The sequence below is a fragment of the Saimiri boliviensis genome, chromosome 3 (assembly GCF_048565385.1).
Source record: "Saimiri boliviensis isolate mSaiBol1 chromosome 3, mSaiBol1.pri, whole genome shotgun sequence".
Classification (NCBI taxonomy): Eukaryota; Metazoa; Chordata; class Mammalia; order Primates; family Cebidae; genus Saimiri; species Saimiri boliviensis.
In genome coordinates this window covers 49176326-49197287 of record NC_133451.1, presented here as the reverse complement: position 1 = coordinate 49197287, position 20962 = coordinate 49176326, and the positions used below count along the sequence as shown (strand labels likewise).

General features: G+C 42.7%; 1 protein-coding gene across 2 annotated transcripts in view; it reads left to right on the top strand.

Annotated features, from left to right (window-relative positions):
• The window catches only part of LNX1 (ligand of numb-protein X 1), a 190468-nt gene that overhangs the window by 63633 nt on the left and 105873 nt on the right, over window positions 1–20962 (top strand). Inside the window, exons 1-2 of one of the 2 annotated variants that reach the window (XM_010344158.3) lie at window positions 3081–3233; window positions 15835–16300. In XM_010344158.3, the coding sequence (XP_010342460.1) occupies window positions 15921–16300 (380 nt within the window). In that variant the 5' untranslated portion in view covers window positions 3081–3233; window positions 15835–15920. Of the gene's footprint in view, window positions 1–3080; window positions 3234–15834; window positions 16301–20962 lie in introns of those variants that run through there. The other variant, XM_003933620.4, reaches the window with a different exon arrangement.

Sequence of the window (20962 nt, the reverse complement as noted above, 5' to 3'; positions counted from 1 at the left end):
AAAGAAAAAAAGCTGTAGACACTGGACCCCCAGGTAGAAGAAAGAAGTGACAGAGACTGGAATTCAGAGTCAGATTGTTTAGAATGCAGTTGGTCTGCTGGGTAATTTACACAAGTCCTGTCCAGAGTTCCTGTAGTAACTCCACCCATTGGTTCAAGTGGACATGGGCCTGATGGAAAAATGTGCAATCTCCTTCATCTACGTCCTTGAGCAAGTTACTTCTCTGACCCTCGGTTTCTTCATCGGTAAGATGTGAGATAATAATCCCCATGATCTAATGTGGTTATGAGAAGTTAATGAGGTAGCTAATGTATGTTAGCATCCAGTGCCCAATGCCTGGTGCTAACTGGTGCCAAAGTGAGGCTAGGTCTTTCTTTTGGAAGGAATTTTCCTAGGTTGCTTGAAGGAGAGAGTCTGACCTTATCAAGATAAAGATCTTGGGTGGTTGCAATTGTTAGGAACCTTGATAGTTCTTGTTATTGTAATTAACTGTAGGTAATTAACTTCAATGCTAACAGTTTAGAAAAAGAAAACAGGCAGGAGAATGCCTAAACGATGTCATGAAACAAGTTGGGCAGATTTGTGTCTGCTAGCCTCCCAGGCAAAGCTTTTAGGAGTTGCTGGCTGTGATTTCTTCCTTTTTCCACCCTAAGGTTATCATCTTGCAACAGACCCACAAAATGTGATTTTTTTTTTTCCATGGGCCTTTCGGGGAAGTGTCCTGTTGTCGTTGCTGTCATCTGACTTGGCAGGGAGTTCTTTCTGCTGTCCATCGTGCTATCTCCAGGACAGACTGGGGTGTTTGGTCTCCTCTAGTCTCACGGATAAACAACCTTCTCCCTGATCAGAGTGAGGGTTCATGCCATGTCGCTGGCAGGAGGAAGCTCCTGGTTTGGAGCCTGCATTGTACCATGGAAGGGAGGCCTGTGACCCATGGGATGTGATTGGCCCTGTCATGGAATGCCCTGTGCCCTTGGATGACCTTGAGTCATTGCATAAGAGCACTGTGTGCCCAGGGCCCTGGTCGCTTCTCTGTGTCTCACCCTTCAGGGATAACACAAATTTTTTACCATTCAAGAGTAAGGGATTAGTGGATTGAGGTCAGTGGGTTCTACTGACTAGCTTGCCTTCGGGACCCTAGGGGAGAACCCCAACTTCCCTGCCTGTCAGTTTCCTTAGCTATGTTTTTTCCCCAAAGGATGCTACAATGGTGTACTTCACAGGGCCTCTCAGTCCTTACAAGTGAAGCGAGGTGGGCTGCATGCCTACGTGCATGGGTCAGACTGACCGGGCAGACTGGGTATGACGTCACTAGAAAATGTCAGTCTTATCCATTCTAGGTGGGACAGTGCTATTGCTTTAGAATAGTGGTCTGGTCTCTGGCATCAGGCTACCTATGTGGGTTTTCAAACCCCAGATCTACCAATGTGCTACCTGTGTGACTCGGGACAGACTCTTTAACCTGCTTTCATCAGCTGTGTAATACAGTTATCATGAAGATGAAATGGGTTGAAATGTGTAAAGTGCTTGGAATGGTACCTGCCACAGTGTTAGCTGTTACTAGTATTATTTTCTTGAAAGGAAGTCATAGTTGGTAGAGTCAGACAGGTCTGTGTATCAGACCCAGTTCTACCATGTAATTGCTAGCCTAAATAAGTTACTTAATATTTCTTTGCTTCGGTTTCATCATCTGGGAAATGAAATGCTTTTCAGACTCAGTGCTGTTGGGAGGAATAACTGAAGTAATTACATGGAAAGTGCCTGGCATATTGTAAATGTTCAGTGAGTGTTAACTATTGTTATAGTATTTTAAAAAGTGTTATGTTGGTTACAGTTAGACTTCCTAGATCCTGCTACTATCTAGATATAATAATGATGGAAACAGGAGTAAGTTGAGGGCCAAAGACTGAGCAAAAATGATTTCCTGAAAGGCTCCCAAAGGCAGAGGAGGAAAACCTGTTAACAAAGATTGCGTTGTTTCTCTTGGAGTTCTAGGGTAGGGGGGCTGCCGATGGAAATGCCTGGTCTTTCGTAAACCTGTGGGCAGTGGGCTTCAGTGATGTGAGTAAATAGTGGGTCTTCCTGGAGCAGTGATTTCCTGGCTTCACTTGTCACTGCTCCTTGTCTCTATGATCTGGGCTATGACCTCCTTTCTGTATTTGAATTCCTCACTTAAAATGGAGAAAATAGGATCCAGTGGGATCCCGACTACTTTTTATTCCTTTCATCCTATTGACCAGGATATAATCTTGACTACTCGAAAGGCCATCTGTGAGATGCTGGCGAGGACAGATAAGAGATGCTCTGAAGTGTGTCTTCCTCATTGCCTCAGTATTCATGGACTTCCCCATAGCATATAACTACACCTGATAGTTATGTACTGACATTACATAGACTCACTTTTATGTGGTTGGCAAATTTATTGCCCTCTGACAGTGCCTCCAAAGTATCAAAAGCTTTTCAAAACTCTTTGGAAGGAAGGCTGTAACACTGTTCCTGGGTTCATAGGATTCAACCATCAACTATTCCCAAAGAATAGGGTTGACATGAAAACGACAGAAAAAACCATAAAATGTGGAATACGACACTGAGCTGAAATCAGGAAGGAAAATGACAGTTGTCTGCCGTAAACTTTTTATGTTTGCCGTGTCTCCATTTTCTTCTGTGTGACATGAGGAAACCACAGTGACCCGTTTGGTTAGTTACACAGAGCCACACTTCAGATCAGTAAGAGGAAGAACTTCCTATGAATTAGAGTTGTACAAAAATGTAGTAGGTTGCCTTTTGAGGTACTGAGTTCCTTGTCACTAAAGATGATCATTTTGGGGGCATATTTAGCGCATGGTGTATATCTGCTGGATAAGTGGATGAGTTCATAAATGAATGACAGAGGATTTGTGTTTTTCAGCTGCACATACACTCATCTATAAAGTGTACACTCATCTTAATGTTCTCATAGGATTATTTTAGATTAAATGAAAAAACATATTGAATACCCAATACAGTATCTTGCATATCACAAACTGCTTGTTAAATACTAACAATCATTCTTTATTTTATATTCTAAAAAGAATTTCTGCCTCAGGTAGAAGGTAGACAAGATGATCCTCCAATCTGAGATTTGCAGTTTTTATAATCATCTGTTTACTCCTCTTCTCTTCGCCTCTGCCGTTCTTCCTCTACCCATCTGAAAGAACTTCTCTCTGCTCTAGAAAGCCAAGTTCCTTGACATGGTAAGTCCACTAGTACACTTCTAACAGTGGGGACAAGTTCTGTCTCAATTAACCAGGGACATTTTTGGTAACGTCACTAATTCGTGACTTGGAATGTGTGGACTTAGACTCCACCATGTTTTTCAAGTGACACTTATTTGCTGCTTGTGTTTGATGCATTTGTCACAGACACACAAAAGACTTCACCAGCAGCAGTCAAAACTCTCCAAGAATTTTCTTTAATAGCTTCTTGGCACAATAGCACATGCATGATGAGGAGGTCTAAGTATGCCATTGCTATCTGCTGAGATGATTTGCATAACTTCCTTATGACTGCGTTTGACAGTCACGTGGACTTTTCTGAATAGAGCGCGGCATGTTTAGGCTCCTGCATACTCGCATTAATACATGAGTCATCATGTGTTTTCAGATTCCTCATTAAATGTATTGTCAGACATATATTACGCCTTCCACAACATACACACACTCAGCCTTTCTATCCGTGGCCTTTTTTTTTTTCATTTGAGACCCTTTGCACATTTAGTCTAACAGTCATCTCTGAAGGCATCTGTATTCTAACATATTAATGGCTTGAAGGGAAATTAATACATTTTTTTCGTAGGGTAGAGTTGCTAAATATGTAACAATCTAAGTGGCTGCCATCTCCAAATAGCTTCCCCTATTTCTAAGCCCCGTGGAGAAGTGTTGGAATGGATCGTTGGGAGTGTTCACCCGATTCCTGCAGGAATGCCCCTAGAAATGTGTAGCCCCTGTATTTCTAGGGCTGCCATACAAATCCCCATAACTTGGTGGCTTAAAACAACTCACATTTATTCTCTCACTGTTCTGGAGGCTGGACATTGGAAATCAAGGTATCAGCAGAGCCACACACTTCTGAAGTCTCCAGGAGAGGGTATTCCCTGGTCTCTTTCAGTTTCTGGTGGTTCTAGAGATTCCTTGGCTTATGGCTGCATAATTCCATTCTCTGCCTCTGTCCTCACCTCACCTTCTCCTCTGCGTTTGTGTCTTCTCCTCCGGTCTTATAAGTGTATAAGGACATCTGCCATTGGATATAGGACCCCCCCAGATAATCCAGTATGATCTCATCTCAAGATCCTAAACCTCATGACATCTTCTAAGATCGTTTTCTTAGATCGTTTTCCTGTAAGGTCATAGTCACAGGTTCTGGGGTTAAGATGTGGATATATCTGGCCGGGCGCAGTGGCTCAAGCCTGTAATCCCAGCGCTTTGGGAGGCCGAGGCGGGTGGATCATGAGGTCAAGAGATCGAGACCATCCTGGTCAACATAGTGAAACCCCGTCTCTACTAAAAATATAAAAAATTAGCTGGGCGTGGTGGCACGTGCCTGTAATCCCAGCTACTCAGGAGGCTGAGGCAGGAGAATTGCCTGAACCCAGGAGGTGGAGGTTGCGGTGAGCCGAGATCGCGCCATTGCACTCCAGCCTGGGTAACAAGAGCGAAACTCTGTCTCAAAAAAAAAAAAAAAAAAAAAAAAAAAAAAGACGTGGATATATCTTTTGCAGGGACCTCAGCTGACAACCGTATACACAAGCTCTTCCAACTACTTATGGAGAGATTTCTTGTCCACTTAGAGGCTGAAATACTGGGCAAAGTACAGGCAAGGAGAGTCAGAATTGGCAGCCGTTACCTTCATTTGTTTCTATGTTCATGCCACAGTAGTGTTTGATACTTTAAAGGCCTACTGAGTTCTTCCAGTCAATAGTGTGATATATCTAATAAGACAAAACAGTAAAAGCCATCTTAGATTGCATTAGTAGACACATAGTATCCTGATTAAGGAAGTGATCACTCCCCTGAATCCTGAGTCCACCAAACGAAAACAGGGTAACTGTTCACTTGCAGGTACATGTTTTCAAACTAGAAGGTATCCTGGGTAGATCTTTTACCAACACCTGAACTACCCAAGGGAGAAGATTGGAAGAACCAAAGACAAAGAGAAAAATAAGGGAGAAACCACCAATGCTGTCTTTAATTTGGGGATGTATGTGTCATGTTTTGAGGAAGCAAATGTGATATGTGTTACACCGAAAGCCAGAACAAGGCCAAAGGTCATAGTCACGTGGGAAGCATTCAGCTATTTGAAAAACTGACCAGTTCTCCATCAGTGGAAGTGTTTCAAGCAGAAGCTGGGAGGTCATCCTGTAGGGATCTTGAAAAGAAGATTTTCCTACTTGGTGAAAATTTAAGTTCCTTAACCGACTCAAAATCCGATGACTACTAAATAAACCATTTTAAAACCTCACATAGAGGTCGTCGTGTGGATCACATCAAGAGATCACTACTCTTCCTTGATTGACACATCTGCTTAGGTTCTTCTCACTTGGATTATTTCCCACTCGTCCAGATCCTAGTTATCTTTCGTGATCCTTCCCTAGGACCATCTATCCCATTAACTTCCTTTGATTGTTCTGGCCACACCCACACATTCTCTCTCTTGTCTCTCCTCCAAAGCTTGTCCATGGCTCCTGTTTTGGGGCACTATGCACATTGCCTTTTATTGTGTATTCTCTTAGAGTGTTTTTATTTTTTTTTTCCTATATATAAGCTCTATTTTCATAATTAGACTTAAATTTATTGGAGATGAAATTGAATTCCCTATAGGAACTCTCACAGAGTTTAAGACAAGTGCCAGGCATGGATTAGGCAAATCCATGACCCCTGTAGAACTGAAACACAGCAGGAAAATGTTGAGAATTCAAATATCTTTCCTTGTCCTTCCCTCCATAAAGCTTGATTATCTGTTTAAAAAACAAAACAACTACATAGCCACTTTTTGAAATTGTTTTTCAGCTTTGGATGAAAGAATGACAGTTTGCTTCTTTTCCATATCCCTCTGATATCTGCTCTTCCCGAGATCCTTGGTGACTCCATACATGAACAGACTCAGTCAATGCAAAAATACTCTGCCTTCATTTTTTTTGTTGTTATTTGTAGGGGGTCAGTTCTATTTCATCATGTTTACGGACTAGGGAAAGAAAGGACATCTTTTCTTTTACAGAGTTTTTGCAAACAAACCCAAGTATGACATCCCAGGGGAAAAGTGGTGAAAAATCTCATCAAGAGAAGGAACAGTCTTCTCTAACCTGCTTATGAAAGGCATTCCCTGGCTCCTAAAACTTGTCTAATTGGCTAGCCACCCGGGACTCCTTTCACTTAACCACTTCCCTTGTTTTCCCCACATTTGGAACATCTATGTTGTCCTCCCTCATTGACTCCAGATGTATTACATGGTCTCCCTTTAGTTCAATTCTCCTGTAATTTCTTGAGATGTTTCTGACCTCTTTAAAGACCATTTAAAAGGCTTTTTTTTTTTTTTTGTATTTTCGGGTGTTTGTAATACCGTACAGGCTAATGTCATTCACAGATTCCATTAATGAGCGGCTTAGTCCCTCTTTGAGATCATTGATTTAGAAGTTAAGCAGAAGCAGAGCTAACCACAACTTTGCAGCAGCCCTGTAAGCTCCTGCCTCCGCCTCCCCCTTTCCTCTGCAGTGTATCTGCTCCCGCAACATGCAAACACAGAAAAATCACCCCCCACTTCCAACCCAGGTTCTTAGTTTGAAGATAATTTTTATGCCTTGTGTGACCATCTTTATCCAGGTCTTTAATGCTCCTCATTCTTCCCTATGACATGAGAGTCTGTGAGCCAAGGAATAGCCCACAGAACATGTGCCCATCCTCTGTGTATGTTTGTTTACAATTGGCATTTATCAAAATAATGGATGGTACATTACTGATACCGTCAAGTCTCACTAAATTTGTCTAAAATTTAAAATGTAATTGTAAATTTACTTTGTTTAATAGAGAAAGATGGACTTTGCCCTAACTTTGTCAATTATTTCCCCCTACTTCCCGTAACCTGATTTAGGAGTTACAGCCAGGGCCAGGGCAGTAGTTAGGCGAACATGCCTGCTGGGTAAATTGTTTTAGAAAGAGAGAAGAGGCCACCCTTTGAAGATGTCACAGGCACTGGTTCCTTCAGTTTTTCTGTGGGTATATTTCTGCTCCTCGTGGTCCAGGATGGCATTTCTGACTGTGATTGTGATCTTTGTACTGAGCTGTCACCCCAGTGACCAGTTTGAACCTAAGCAACCATTCTGCCACATGGAGCTTCATCCAAATTTTAAAGCATCATCAATTAAAAAAAAAAAAAAAAAAACAAAAACCTTAAGCTCATTTTCTTGAAGCTAAAAGTTACCTTGGAAATCAGCTGATATAGAGTTAGCCTTTGCGTGTTTGAAACATGCTATAAAACAAGATGGTTGGCTGAAGGGAGTACAAGATTTTGAACAACTTTTAAATAAGCAAAAATTGCAAAGCAAACGTGAAGACAGTAAGGCAGAGCCTCACACTGTTTGTAAAATGCCACATTCCACGTAGTGTCCTTGCTGGAGGGAACTCTTTATTACTCGTCTGGGCTCTCTGTATTCATGAAAAAAGCTCTTACAGGAGCCAGTCATTTTATGACCTTTTGTGAGACCTGGCTCTAGGTTACAGTTTTCTCTTCAATGAAGCGAGTGGTTCCTCTGTGTCTCTGTTAAGTGTAGCAGTCAGCTGAAGCAACAATCAATTCAGACCTTGAGTAAAGTTTAGTGGCACACTTGGGAAGAGTTTGTGATTCCACTGTTTTGTCATTGCACCTGGCTGGCAACCAGGTCAGGTAAAAGGAAAATATCAAGACCCAAAAAGGTAGTTGGTAGCAGAGCTGCATCGAAACCACAATTTTGATATTCTACTCTCCCTACTTAGGTTTCTAAAAATAACAGTGACAAGGTCATAATTAAGGTAAGGCAAGTGATACACTCACCTTCAGGTACAAAATTTAAGGTGCCAAAAAAATTCAGTAATCCCCGTGTGCATGTAATATTTTTAAAAATACAAAATGAATGCAAAAAATCCATGATATATAGAAGATCAAAATTTATTTGAATAAAGACAAGATCAGTAATCTAAAGTTATTTAGAAATTATTTAGGATTATTACTTAGTTAAAAGAAATGATCAAACATGGCAATTTTCTCAATCAAAAACAAGATGAGTGATATGGTTTGGCTGTGTCCCCACCCAAATCTCATCTTGAACTGTAGCTCCCGTAATTCCCACATGTTGTGAGAGGGAACTAGTGGGTGGTAATTGAATCGTGGGGGTGGGTTTTTCCCATGCTGTTCTGGTGATAGTGAATAAGTCTCATGAGATCTAATGGTTTTATAAAGGGCAGTTCCTCTGCACACACTCTCCTGCCTGCCACCATGTAAGATGTGCCTTTGCTCCTCCTTCACCTTCTGCCATGATCGTGAGGCCTCCCCAGCCATGTGGTACTGTGAGTCCATTAAGCCTCTTTACCTTTATAAATTACCCAGTCTCAGGTATTTTTTCATAGTAGCATGAAAATGGACTAATACATTGAGCAAAGAGGAAGGTTTTTGAAAACACTATTGGTAGTGTGTTTCCTTTAAAGCCAGGAAAGCAAAACTATTTTTGAAATTATTTTGAGACTAAATAAAATATTTAAACTTAAATTGATGTTTTAAGTTCTGATATACTTATTCTTCATGTTTTCCACATTTTTCAACTTCCTCAATCTGAAAAATTAGCCATTAAAAATAAACAAAAATGTACATATCGGGACATACATTTTTTTCCTTTGGCCTCAGGCTCAGCACAGCACTAGATCTGTTACTTAGGAATGTATTCAGTGGATTTCTCTGAACATGCTGTGGCAAAGTAGGAATTTTTCATGAGCCAGGTTCTTCAGCAAGACACCCCTCCCCTGGGTAAAGGGACAACTGTCATGGTCCCGGGTGATCAGTATACTTCCTTGGATACTTTCCTTTTTCAAGTATTTGTGCATCTTTTGGGGCTGGGGTGGGGACAGGGGCACCTGGAGCTGCAGACTTCGATTCTTCCATTGCTTCTCCATCAGTTGCTCGTGGCCTATCACTGTTTTAACTTTTTCATTTATTGTGAATTTCACCGGAAGTTCTTCTGTATTTGTACTCTGGGTGGGAAAAATGATCTCTGATTCATCATTTGTTTAAATGTTTCCCATTTCTCTTTCCTTGTGTTATTTACTATGTGAGCACATTTTGGAATGAGATTTACCAAAGTAAAGGGATGTTTACAAACAAATAAGAGAGCCTTAAATTCCCCAGATACCGATGGTTCTAAGGATTGGATATACATTGTGGGTTCCAGTACTGAACTGTTTAGCCACTGAAAACTGTCTTCTGTTTATATAAATCCACCTAATGCCACTAAATATTTTTGCAAGTTCTGAACTGTGTTCAGAGCCATTGCTTCTGTTTTTAAAAGCGTCTACATTTCTACCTTTTTACTTTTAAGGTATGTACCTCCTCTACCACCTCCAAGAACTGTTTTCTCCAGGCCTCAGGGCAGTGTCTCCTGCTGTGCCCACCCCAGTAACAGCAGTGGTGTGTGCTATTGCTACAAGAAAGCGGATGCAGTCTCAGGCTGTCTGGCAGTCACAGCAAGGGAACAGCTTCCCCCACTGCACTCTGGCCTGGAGTTTTGGAGTTCATTCTGCCATGCAGTGCAGGAGAGACACTGATAAATGGGGAGTTTGCAGAAGAGATTTGGATGCTGAATAAATGCTGACTGAACCTGAGGCTACTCGCCCTGGGGGAGAACATGGGATCTGTCTTCAAATAATTAAAGAACTTAAGAAATTAGGCGTATTCTAAAGAGCTCCTAGGGTAACAGTGGCACTTGTGGAGAGGGCAAGTGAGGTAGAGAAAGGGAACATTTTGCTCATTATGGGGACTTATTCCTCTAATAATCAAAGCTATCCAAAGGCAGAATTATCATATATTTTATAAAGTAATAAAGACCTTTTTCATCCATCAGGGCTTCTTTTCAACTCAGAGTCTGTGGCTACAGTGTTTCATCTTTGACAAGGTTAAAGTGCCAATGCAGGACACACCTCCATTTGACTATAAAGCAGGACTCTTTTTCATAATATGGAATCCTCCTCCTATTACTAGGAAACTGTGACTCAGGCAACAATTTCAGAGATGCTTTAGGGTCAAATCTTGTCCTTTCAATGGGAAGAACATGTAAAACTCTCGGTGCCACATGCCAAATGTTATATTTGTTATATGTATATATATATCCAATTGTCTTTCTAGTGGAGTATGTGGTTTATTCTGGCAACTACATCTGATAACCATTTTCTGCAAAGTCAGGGTGCAGGTGAATTAGCAGGACAATAGCACACCAAGGATCCCATTGTTCTGATGAGTTACCTGATGCACAAACGTTTCCACTTCCAAACAGGCTCTATTCCAAAGGCTGTTCTTAATCTGTGTAGTGCAGGTGATAGTAGACATACGATCTCGAACGACTCTCGTGGTTGCACACAGCACAGACTGGCTTTTGCTCTGGTATGCTGTCATCCAGGAAGTTCAGAATTTGAGGATTAGGCAGAGAAGCTTCTATACAGGTTTTAGGCTAGACAATAAAATGGTAGGAAAGAAAGCAGGGATTAGGAGCAAAGAGGGATGGGGTTTTTTATTTTTCTGGGTGCTTTTCAGCACTAGATTGGTTGTTTTGCCTACATATATCTCTGAACGTCACCTCAGGCTTCTGTCCTATTTCAGATCAAAAGGAAGACGGAAAGGGTGATTCCTGAGGCACACAGAGTTATACCAAAAAAGTGTAAGATTCTTTCTTAAAAAAAAAAGTGCCTGTAATCCCAGCACTTTGGGAGGCTGAGGCGGGTGGATCACAAGGTCAAGAGATCAAGACCATCCTGGTCAACATGGTGAAACACCGTCTCTACTAAAAATACAAAAAATTAGCTGGGCATGGTGGCACGTGCCTGTAATCCCAGCTACTCAGGAGGCTGAGGCAGGAGAATTGCCTGAACCCAGGAGGCGGAGGTTGCGGTGAGCCGAGATCGTGCCATTGCACTCCAGCCTGGGTAACAAGAGCGAAACTCTGTCTCAAAAAAAAAAAAAAAAAAAAAAAGTAAGTGTAAGATTTCCACCCTACCCCCCATACACGTACATAAGGATGAAATCAATCCACTCTGCTACTCTTGCTTGCCCTAAACTACCAAAGCCCTGCATCACAGCTCTGTCTTACTTCAGCCAGGACCAGAGGTGCTGATGACTGATATATTTAGTAAATTTATATGGACACAAACTGACAGGCCCTCTCTGTTACTTTTGGTGGGAGAAAATAGTTCGCTTTTTAAGGCTTAATGATTTTTGATAATTTCTTCTCTGTCCAGCAGCAAGGCCCTGATAGGTCTGAAAACACGATACATCATACATGTTTATAAGCTATACACTGAGAGTCAGAACCACCAGGTAGATATTAACCATATTTCTTAAGTCTACTTCGTTGTTTCCCTTAGAGCCAAAACTGTTTGTTCAGTCAATTATCTCATAATCTTGTTTCTATTCATGTAGGCTTTATTTAGTCTAAAGTCAATTCGGAAAATATATACAGCAGTGTTTACATTAACATTATATGAAGAATTTGGTTTATCCACATGGGTAGATGCCAGGGAATTCAAATTGCTCTAGGATAGGAAAAGAAAGGAAAAGAGGAAGGGAAAAGATAAAAGAATCGGAGTCAGAGTGAAATCTGCCATTTTGCTTACCCTATTCCATTCATTCTGCCTCAGCACTGGGTCACGTCAAGGAATCTTTTCTCCAGAGATCTTTGATGAATCTACAGTCATGGACCATATGATCATGTTTTGGTCAGTGACAGACTCCACATATGACAGTCGTCCCATAAGATTAAAATACTGTTTGTACTGTACTTTTTCTATGTTTAGATATACAGATACTTACCATTGCGTTACAGTTGCCTACGGTATTCAGTACAGTTACCTGCTGAACAGGCTCGCGGTCTAGGAGCCATAGACTACACACCTATATGGAGTATATATAGTCAGCTATACCGTGAAGGTTTGTGTAAGTGCACTCTCTGACGTTCGCACAAGGACTGAATCGCCTAACAGTGCGCCTCTTAGAACATAGCTTCATCATGAAACGACACGTGACTTTACTTGCAATGGAGCCTGAAGGGACGTAAAGCCCCTAATTTCCTGGGTCTCCTGTATTTGATGAGTTACGTTATTGGGATTCTAACTAGCCGTAATCAAGAAAGATGCTGGGAGAAAAAGTAGAGAAGTAGAATCAGAAACTTGAAGTCAGACAGCCCCTGCCTGTTTTGTTTCTTTTTTTTTTTTGGTGTGATTGAAAAGTTACTTACACGCTGCATTTCTGTTTCCTCATCTGTTATAAAAAACAAACTAACCAAAACCCTGGGGATTTGTGAGAATTGAATAACGTCATATACTATTAATCTAAGGCCCCAGCACAGTGCCTGGCACATGGTAAATGTTTAAAGAGCTGTTAGATGAAAAAAGGATTTTTCCCAAACATCTAATCATCAAAATCAGGACAAAAGAAAAAATCCCCGCTTGATTAGCACAGAATCATAGAACTCTATTTCTGGAAGGGACTGCTGTAAACAATCTAGTCTGGCAGTTGACAACTTTTTTTAAAGCTAGGATCCTTTGACAGAATATGAAGAAACAGATGCATTAAAGAAATAATGGCAGGCTGGGTATGGTGGCTCCACGTCTGTAACCCTAGAACTTTGGGAGGACGAGATGGGATGATTGCTTGAGGCCAGGAGTTCAAGACCAGCCTGGTCAACAGAGTGAGAGCCCATCTTTAAAAATAATAATAATAATAGCAGAGCTGGAGGAGTGGGCAAAGCTCCCCCTTGGTTTCCTCCTATCTCTACTCTCTTGGAAGATCTGGTAGCACCTGATGCCTTCCACATTTTGAAAATGAAAATCTGGTCCAGTGCCACCATTTTACCAATAGGTGAATGGCCCAGAAACGTGAAGTTGTATTTTCAGTGGTATGGCCACACTGCAGCCTGAATTTATCTTCACCTACAGCATCACGAGAAAGAATAACCAAGACTGTAGTATATGGGACTCTATGGCAGAACACTGCACAGAAGCTTTAAAAGACCTAGAGCTTTAGTTCATCCTGCGTGAACCTTTTTTCCCCTATAGATGGTAGATGGTAGATGATAATCTTTTGGGTGGCCCATTTCCATTTTCATGTTTATTTTTCAACTGTTTCTGGTGTCACTTAAAACATTTCCTGTGAGATTCCAGTACCTTCTAACAGCCTTGAGGACAATTAGCAGCTGCATAGATTTCCATGAAACAGCTTTGCCCCCTCCTGCACCCTCTACCTTTGCCTTCTGTGGTCCTATCTGATGCTAAATAAAATGCTACAATTTCTAAATGTTTTTACATTCAGGGCATTTTCCATCAACCTCTTCACTAGAGTGTCCTCTCAGGCATGTTACTGCAGTACAGAAATGTAAACCACAAAGCTGACTCAATGAAAGCCTGAAGCCAATGTATTTTCTTTTTGAGATAAGGCTGTGTTTCTACAAACAACCTCCAACTTTATTTGGAAAAGAAAGGAGATATAATACAGTTTATGACTGCTGGGCTGTTTCCAAATGTGGCTAATTTCCTGTTAGGTTATTCATGTGTCTTTATGTTCTTGTGGAAAGCATAAGGTCTTTTAACTGACTTTTGGAAATGAGGAAAGTTGACTTGGGGCTGAGGGAAAAGGCGGGATTCATTTTTTGTTTGTTTGTTTGTTTGAGACAAAGTTTCATTCTATTGCCCAGGCTAAAGTGCAATGGCCCGATCTCCGCTCACCGCAACCTCCACCTCCCAGGTTCGAGTAATTCTTCTGCCTCAGCCTCCCAAGTAGCTGGGGCTATAGGTGCACGCTGATTTTTGCATTTTTAGTAGAGATGGGGTTTTGCCATATTGACCAGGCTTGTCTAGAACTCCAGACCTCATATGATACACCTGCCTTGGCCTCCCAAAGTGCTGGGATTACAGGTGTGAGCCACCGCACCTGGCTGATGCAGAATTCTTTATCACCATGAAAGTTGCCCCAGAGCCCTAGCTTGCACTGATGATCTGGGTTCCTACTTGTGTGCATGTCCATGTCCCCTCTAGACTGGGGACTCCCTGAGAGCAGAAGCATATCCTTTATGTCTCTCTCAAAGGTCTGCATGTCCATCTCATGACCTAGCTCAGAGTTGATGCTTGAAACCTATTTATTGACTGTTTACCCAAGAGACTTTCTAGATGCAAAGCAAGCATGTCAAAAAACTTGGTTATTGCTGACTCCTATCTATGTTAAAGGAAAATACGTATTGTGATAGTATTCTACTGTTTAAAAGAAATATCTAGGCTGGATGTGGTGGCTCACACCTGTAATCCCAGCACTTTGGGAGGCCAAGATAGGTGGATTGCTTGAGGCCAGAAGTTCAAGACCAGCCTGGCCAACATGGCAAAACCCTGTCTCTACTAAAAATACAAAAATTAACCAGGCATGGTGGCACGTGCCTGTAATCCCAGCTACTCGGGAGGCTGAGGCAGGAGAATCCCTTGAAGCTGGGAGGTGGAGGTTGCATTGAGTGGAGATTGTGCCACTGCACTCCACTTCAAACAGAAATAGAAAAAAAAAAGAAAGAAAGAAAAAAATATCAAATGGAATAAAAGAGTCCTGTTAGAACAAAGCCAAAAGGCCCTTTATAGGAGGTCTAGTTTTCAGTTTCTTGGCCGACAGAACTAGACTAGAGACAGTGAATTCAGCAACAAATACACATAAGAATTATTGAGCACTTAATATGTGGTAGGTGCAAATCTAAGAGCTTTATATATCATATCTCATTTCATCCTCACAAGAGTTCTATGAAGTAGGCTGTGATTATCCCCATTTTACAGATGTGAAAACAGAGTCTGAAATCATTGCCCCTTAGTGGTGGGATTTGAACCCAGACAGTGTGTCCAGAGCCCACTTAGCCGCTAATGACCAATTGAGTGAAATACTTACAGGAGACAACAGTGCATGTATCATAGTGAAAATACGAAAGGCTCAATGGCACTATTTCCTCTCAGATGACTTAGTTGAAAGCTCTGATCTCCTACATCTTCTGAGTTTGGGAGAAAGGTGGGGAAGAAAGGTAAGAGAAAGCCATCACAGCGTTAACTGTTTTTCTTTTTTCTTGTCCTGATCTGATGAGACTTTTGTAAATCACTAGTCTATTTAATTTTCTTAACAAATTACATTTTTTTAGAGCATATTACTTTTGAGTTACTTTAATCACAGTTTTATGTTTTTTAGTTACAAATTCCATTTTTTAGGGCATATTGCTTTTGACTTACTTTAATCACAGTTTTATGGTTTTTAGTTACAAATTCCATTTTTTAGGGCATATTGCTTTTGAGTTACTTTATTTCCCAGATATTACCGAAATGATTCTTACCACACCAGCGTGAGGGTGTTAAAGGTGAACATTATTCCCACTGGCATGCATGGAAAAATGGAGGCACAAGGAGGCCATGGGGCCTGCCCAAGGTCCTGTCAATCACTCCAGAGAAGACACTCAACCGTGGCCTTCTGAATTGTAGCTCCGTTTTCCATATCTACCATAAGCATAAACCTTTCATGTGCTGGGAAGCAAAGGTGAGCCTTCTTGTTCTCTTTCAGGTGTGTGGATGGCTCCTGGATCTTGACTTGCTCCCACGGAAATATTGTGTGACTGAGTTTCCTGTCATACTGCTCCCCAGTTGACCATGAACCAGCCAGAGCCTGCCAGTGACCCTGAACCCCTGTGTGCGGTATGCGGCCAAGCCCACTCCCTGGAGGAAAACCACTTCTACAGCTACCGGGAGGATGTGGATGATGACCTCATCTGCCACATCTGCCTGCAGGCTTTGCTGGACCCCCTGGACACTCCGTGTGGACACACCTACTGTACCCTCTGCCTTACCAACTTCCTGGTGGAGAAGGACTTCTGCCCCATGGACCGCAAGCCTCTGGTTCTGCAGCACTGCAAGAAGTCCAGCATCCTGGTCAACAAGCTCCTCAACAAGCTGCTGGTGACCTGCCCGTTCAGGGAGCACTGCACCCAGGTGCTGCAACGCTGCGACCTCGAGCACCACTTTCAAACCAGGTAGGACCCCCTCAGCAGGCCAGGAAGCCCTGCCCCAAGGGGACAGCTGGACTCCCCCGTCTCCTGAGGACTGCGTGGCCTCCAGTGTCCTAGGGCTCCATGGAATGCTCGTTTCTCTTTTTTGTTACAACCAATGAAATGATCCATTCAAAATAAAAAAAACAGCAAGGGATGTATAGTCATGGTTCAGTGTGAGGAAACAGCATTTGGTAGAGTTGCATTCTACGTGTGTGTTTATGGATTTTTAAAAATTGTAGTCAAATGTACTATGAAATTTACCATTTTTAATCACTATGAGTGTACAGTGCCATGGTAGTAAGTACTGTCCCATATCATGCAACCATCACCACCATCCGTCTCTAGAAATTTTTCGTCTTCTAGAATGGAAACTCCATATCCATTAAACATGAACTCCCCATTCCACCTTCCCCCAGTCCCTGGCAACCACCATTCCACTTTTTGTCTCCATGAATATGACTGCTCATAGTGCTTCATGTAAATATCATATAGTATTTGTCCTTTTGTGACTGGCTTATCTCGTGTGTGTGTGTTGAAATGTGAAATATACCAGAGAAGGTGTATGAGCAGCTTTCTCTGAGGCTCATGGGCCCCAAAAGGATTTCCTGATGGGCACTGCTTACTTTTTCACTTAAGAACAAAAAAAAAAAAGGTGTCCCGGTTTGACCCTTGATTATTAGAATTTCCTCTGTATTGGAACTGACAAGGCACAACTGTCCTTCAAGGAGGTGTGAGGTGTTCTCAATTAGGTTTTAAAATGAGAAATTTAGGAAATTTTTGTCCTCCAAGCAATGTGTTGTGCTTTGTGGCCAAGTCACTGAGTTGCGCACGCACGCACACCCACACACCCACACCGGTGGCAGGATTCTGGTGTGACTGCCACTGCTGGTGGCTGACATCACCTGTCCCATCTGGCTGCCTCTTATTTCATCCACTTACATTGTCGTGTTGCTGGGCCTTGAGAACATTTAAGGTGCTTAATAAAGGGTGAACAGTCATGCGCAATTATTTTGTAAGAGGAAATTTGGAAGCTGGTGTTTATCCTGGTTCCTGTCATGACAAGGGCAAGAAGCAAGCGGAGGTTTTTTTTTTTTTTTAAAGTTCGCATACCTTAGGTCATGAATCTGAGTCTTTGCCTTTTGGGACATGCATGGATTCTCTAACGTGGAAGTTCGCCTCAAAAGCAATGGCCAGGTTGTAATGCTCAGCACGTGTTTTCCATGCTCATTATGTCCGTGAATTCATTTTTCTCTCCAAGATGTTGAGCCAGATGCTTCCAACTCGGGTTTTGGGGTTGCAGCTGTTACTGCTAGTGTTTAAACTAGGATGCCCTCCCTCCCCAATTCCCCAGAAGTAGATGTGGTTAAAGGAGGAGTGGGTAAGGGAGTCTATTTGTGACCTTTGCTGCAAGCTTTGCGCAGGTGTGAGAGGCGTTGGTGGGAAGGAAGTACGTCTGGAGTCAAAGGTGAGGTCGATGCCAACAGGAGTCAGCACGGAGCCAGGTTCAAGAGTGGGGGCCACACTAGGCAGGGGGATGAAGAGCATGAGGAGGAGAAAGAGCACAGTAGAGCTCCCTTCACAGTCACCACAGCCCCGTATTCCTGATGTGTTGCAATTATACATTGTTGCTGGGGAGCTGTGTTCATTTCCTGTTGCTGCTATAACAAATGATCACAAACTTAGTAACTTAAAACAATCCAAATTGCTGGGTGCAGTGGCTCACACCTGTAATCCCAGCACTTCGAGAGGCTGAGGCAGGAGGATCACTTGAGCCCAGAAGCTTGAGATCAGCCTGGACAACATAGCAAGATCCCATCTCTACAGACAATTTAAAAATTAGCCAGATCTGGTGATGTTTGCCTGCAGTCTTAGCTATTCAAGGGGCTAAGGTGGGAGGATTGCTGGAGCCTGGGGGTAGAGGCTGAAGTGAGCTGTGATGCACTACTGCACTTCAGCCTAAGTGACAAAGCAAGACTGTCTCAAAAAAAGAAAAAAAACAAACAAATTTGTTATCACATAGTTCAGAGGGTCAGAAGTCTAACACACTTGTCGGTAGACTAACATTGAGGGGTCAGCAGGGCAGCATTCCTGTTGGCTCCAGGGGAGAATCCCTTTCCTTGCCTCTTCCAGCTTCTAGTGCTGCCTGCACTCCTTGGCTTGTGGCTCCCTCTTCCATGTTCAGAGCCAGCCACACAGCATCTTCCAGGCTCTCTCTGGCCTCTGCTTCCATCCTCACATCTCCTTCTGTGACTCTGACCCTCCTGCCTCCCTCCTATAAGGACTCATGTGATTACCTTGCACCCACCTGGATAAGCCAAGGTGATACCTTCATATCAAGATTCTTCATTTAGGTGGGGTATGGAGGCTCACACCTATAATCCCAGCACTTTGGGAGGCCGGGGGCAGACAGATCACTTGAGGTCAGAAGTTTGAGATCAGTTTGGCTAATGTGTGAAACTTGTTTTTACTAAAAACAAAAATTAGCTGGGCGTGGTGGTGCGTAATCCCAGCTACTCGGGAGACTGAGGCACAAGAATCACCTGAACCTGGGAGGCAGAGGCTGCAGTGAGTCAAGATTGTACCACTGTACTCCAGCCTGGGCAACAGAGCAAGACTCTATCTCAAAAAAAAAAAAAAAAAAAAAAGATTCTTAATTACATCTGCAAAGTCACTTTTGTCATATGAAGTGCCATATTCAGAGGTTCTGAGGATTAGGAGCCAGACACCTTTGGGATAATTATTCTGCCCGCCCCAAGAGTCAGAGTGGGGAGACAGAAGACAGCAGTGGAAGCATCCTCTGGGGAGCAAGTGAAAACCAGCCACTCCTCATCCCCTCATCCAAGACCGCTTTGGGCCAGGGTGTTTCTAAAAACAGGGAGAAGAAGGTGTGCGGATCTGAGGGTGAGGCCAGAAGGGAGGTGGGGAAGGGGAAGGGCTAGGAGGACGCTGCTGGGAATCTGTGAGGTCTTCAGGAGAAACACGACACGCTGCTCCTCAGCTGCCTGAAGCAGACTGGGAATTTCATTCACCCTCAACCCCTGCAGCCTGTGTGACCCACACATACCTCAAGGAAGCCTGAGATGGAGGCTGGATGAACACTCAGCTGATGAGATGCACATTTGGAAAACGGCAGTGAAGAGAGAACCCAAAACTAACTGAAACTGAGTCAACTTTTTAAGCTGCAGCCTCTGAGTGAGTCCTTCACAGGTGCCCACAGCAGCTCTCTAGAGAGGACGCCCCCACATCGGGGAGGCGTGGGCCTCAACACATGCTCTCAAGCCTCCACACTTCTGCTTCCTAAGTAGGCTGAATCCAACATTTCCAAAAATACATTCTATGTATTAGTCATCATATGCCTAATATACACTCCCTCGCCTCCCGCCCCCTGCACGTTTTATTGGCAAGGATTAAGAGTTTGAAACTAACTTAGAACCTGATTGTGGATCTCTCTTGGGCTTTGGGCCTCTGATGGGCCGGTAGGTCCCCTCTTCCTCCCCTTAGGAGGGATATTAAGAAGAACTTAAGAAGTAGTTAATACCTCTGGAGGCCCTTGAACTTAGAAAACTAAGAGGTTGCCAGGAGGCAAGTGTTTTCTTTACTTTTATCTGTGAGGCCTCTGGGATGGTGGCTGCTTGTATGGGAGAGTTGTCATAGCCTTTTTTAATAAATTTTGCACTGGTTGGGCTGGCAAGGTAGCTCACACCTGTAATCCCAGCACTTTGGGAAGCTGAAGGGCAGATTACCTGAGGTCGGGAGTTCGAGACTAACCTGACCAACATGGAGAAACCCCCGTCTCTTCTAAAAAAGTACAAAATTAGCTGGGTGTGGTGGCACATGCCTGTAATCCCAGCTACTCAGGAGGCTGAGGCAGGAGAATTGCTTGAACTGGGAGGTGGAGGTTGCAGTGAGCCAAAATCGCACCATTGCTCTCCAAGCTGGGCAGCAAAAGTGAAACTCCATCTCAAAATACATAAATAAATAAATAACATTGTATATTGCTTTGCTTGATGTTTCACATCACTTTATCCAATAAACATGCATCTAAATAAAATTGTTTTAATTTTTTAAATTTAATTGAAATACATATTGTATACATGATATACAACACGATGTTTTAAAATATGTATATATTGTGAAATAGCTAAAGCAAGCCAGTTGACCTGCATTACCTCATATATGTACCATTTTATTTGTGATGAAAACAATTAAAATCTACTCGCTTAGTAATTTTCAAGTACGCAATACATTCACTATAATCACCTTCTTGTACAGTAATCTCCTGAGTTGACACCTCCTGTCTAACTGAAACTTCTGCATCTGTTGCCCAACAGGAGACTGAAGTCAGGGCGCAGGCAGACAGCATCACATCTTTAAACAAATGCTGCCTGTTTTCTCCAGAATTCGTTTTATTTGTAAACGATGTCTGTCTAACTACTAAATATAAATACTTGAGTAAAACATTCAGGACCTGCTGTGGGTGTGTATGACTGGCTAAATCATTGATTCCTTGGACAACTGTTTCTGCTTTCAGACTGGAGAGCTCTTGGTTGGAATCTTCTGGCTAATTCTGTTGACTGCCCTCTTAAATGCTTACAGTCTCCCATCACTTGGGTCTACCGTAGAGAATTCCCAGGGGGGTGATGG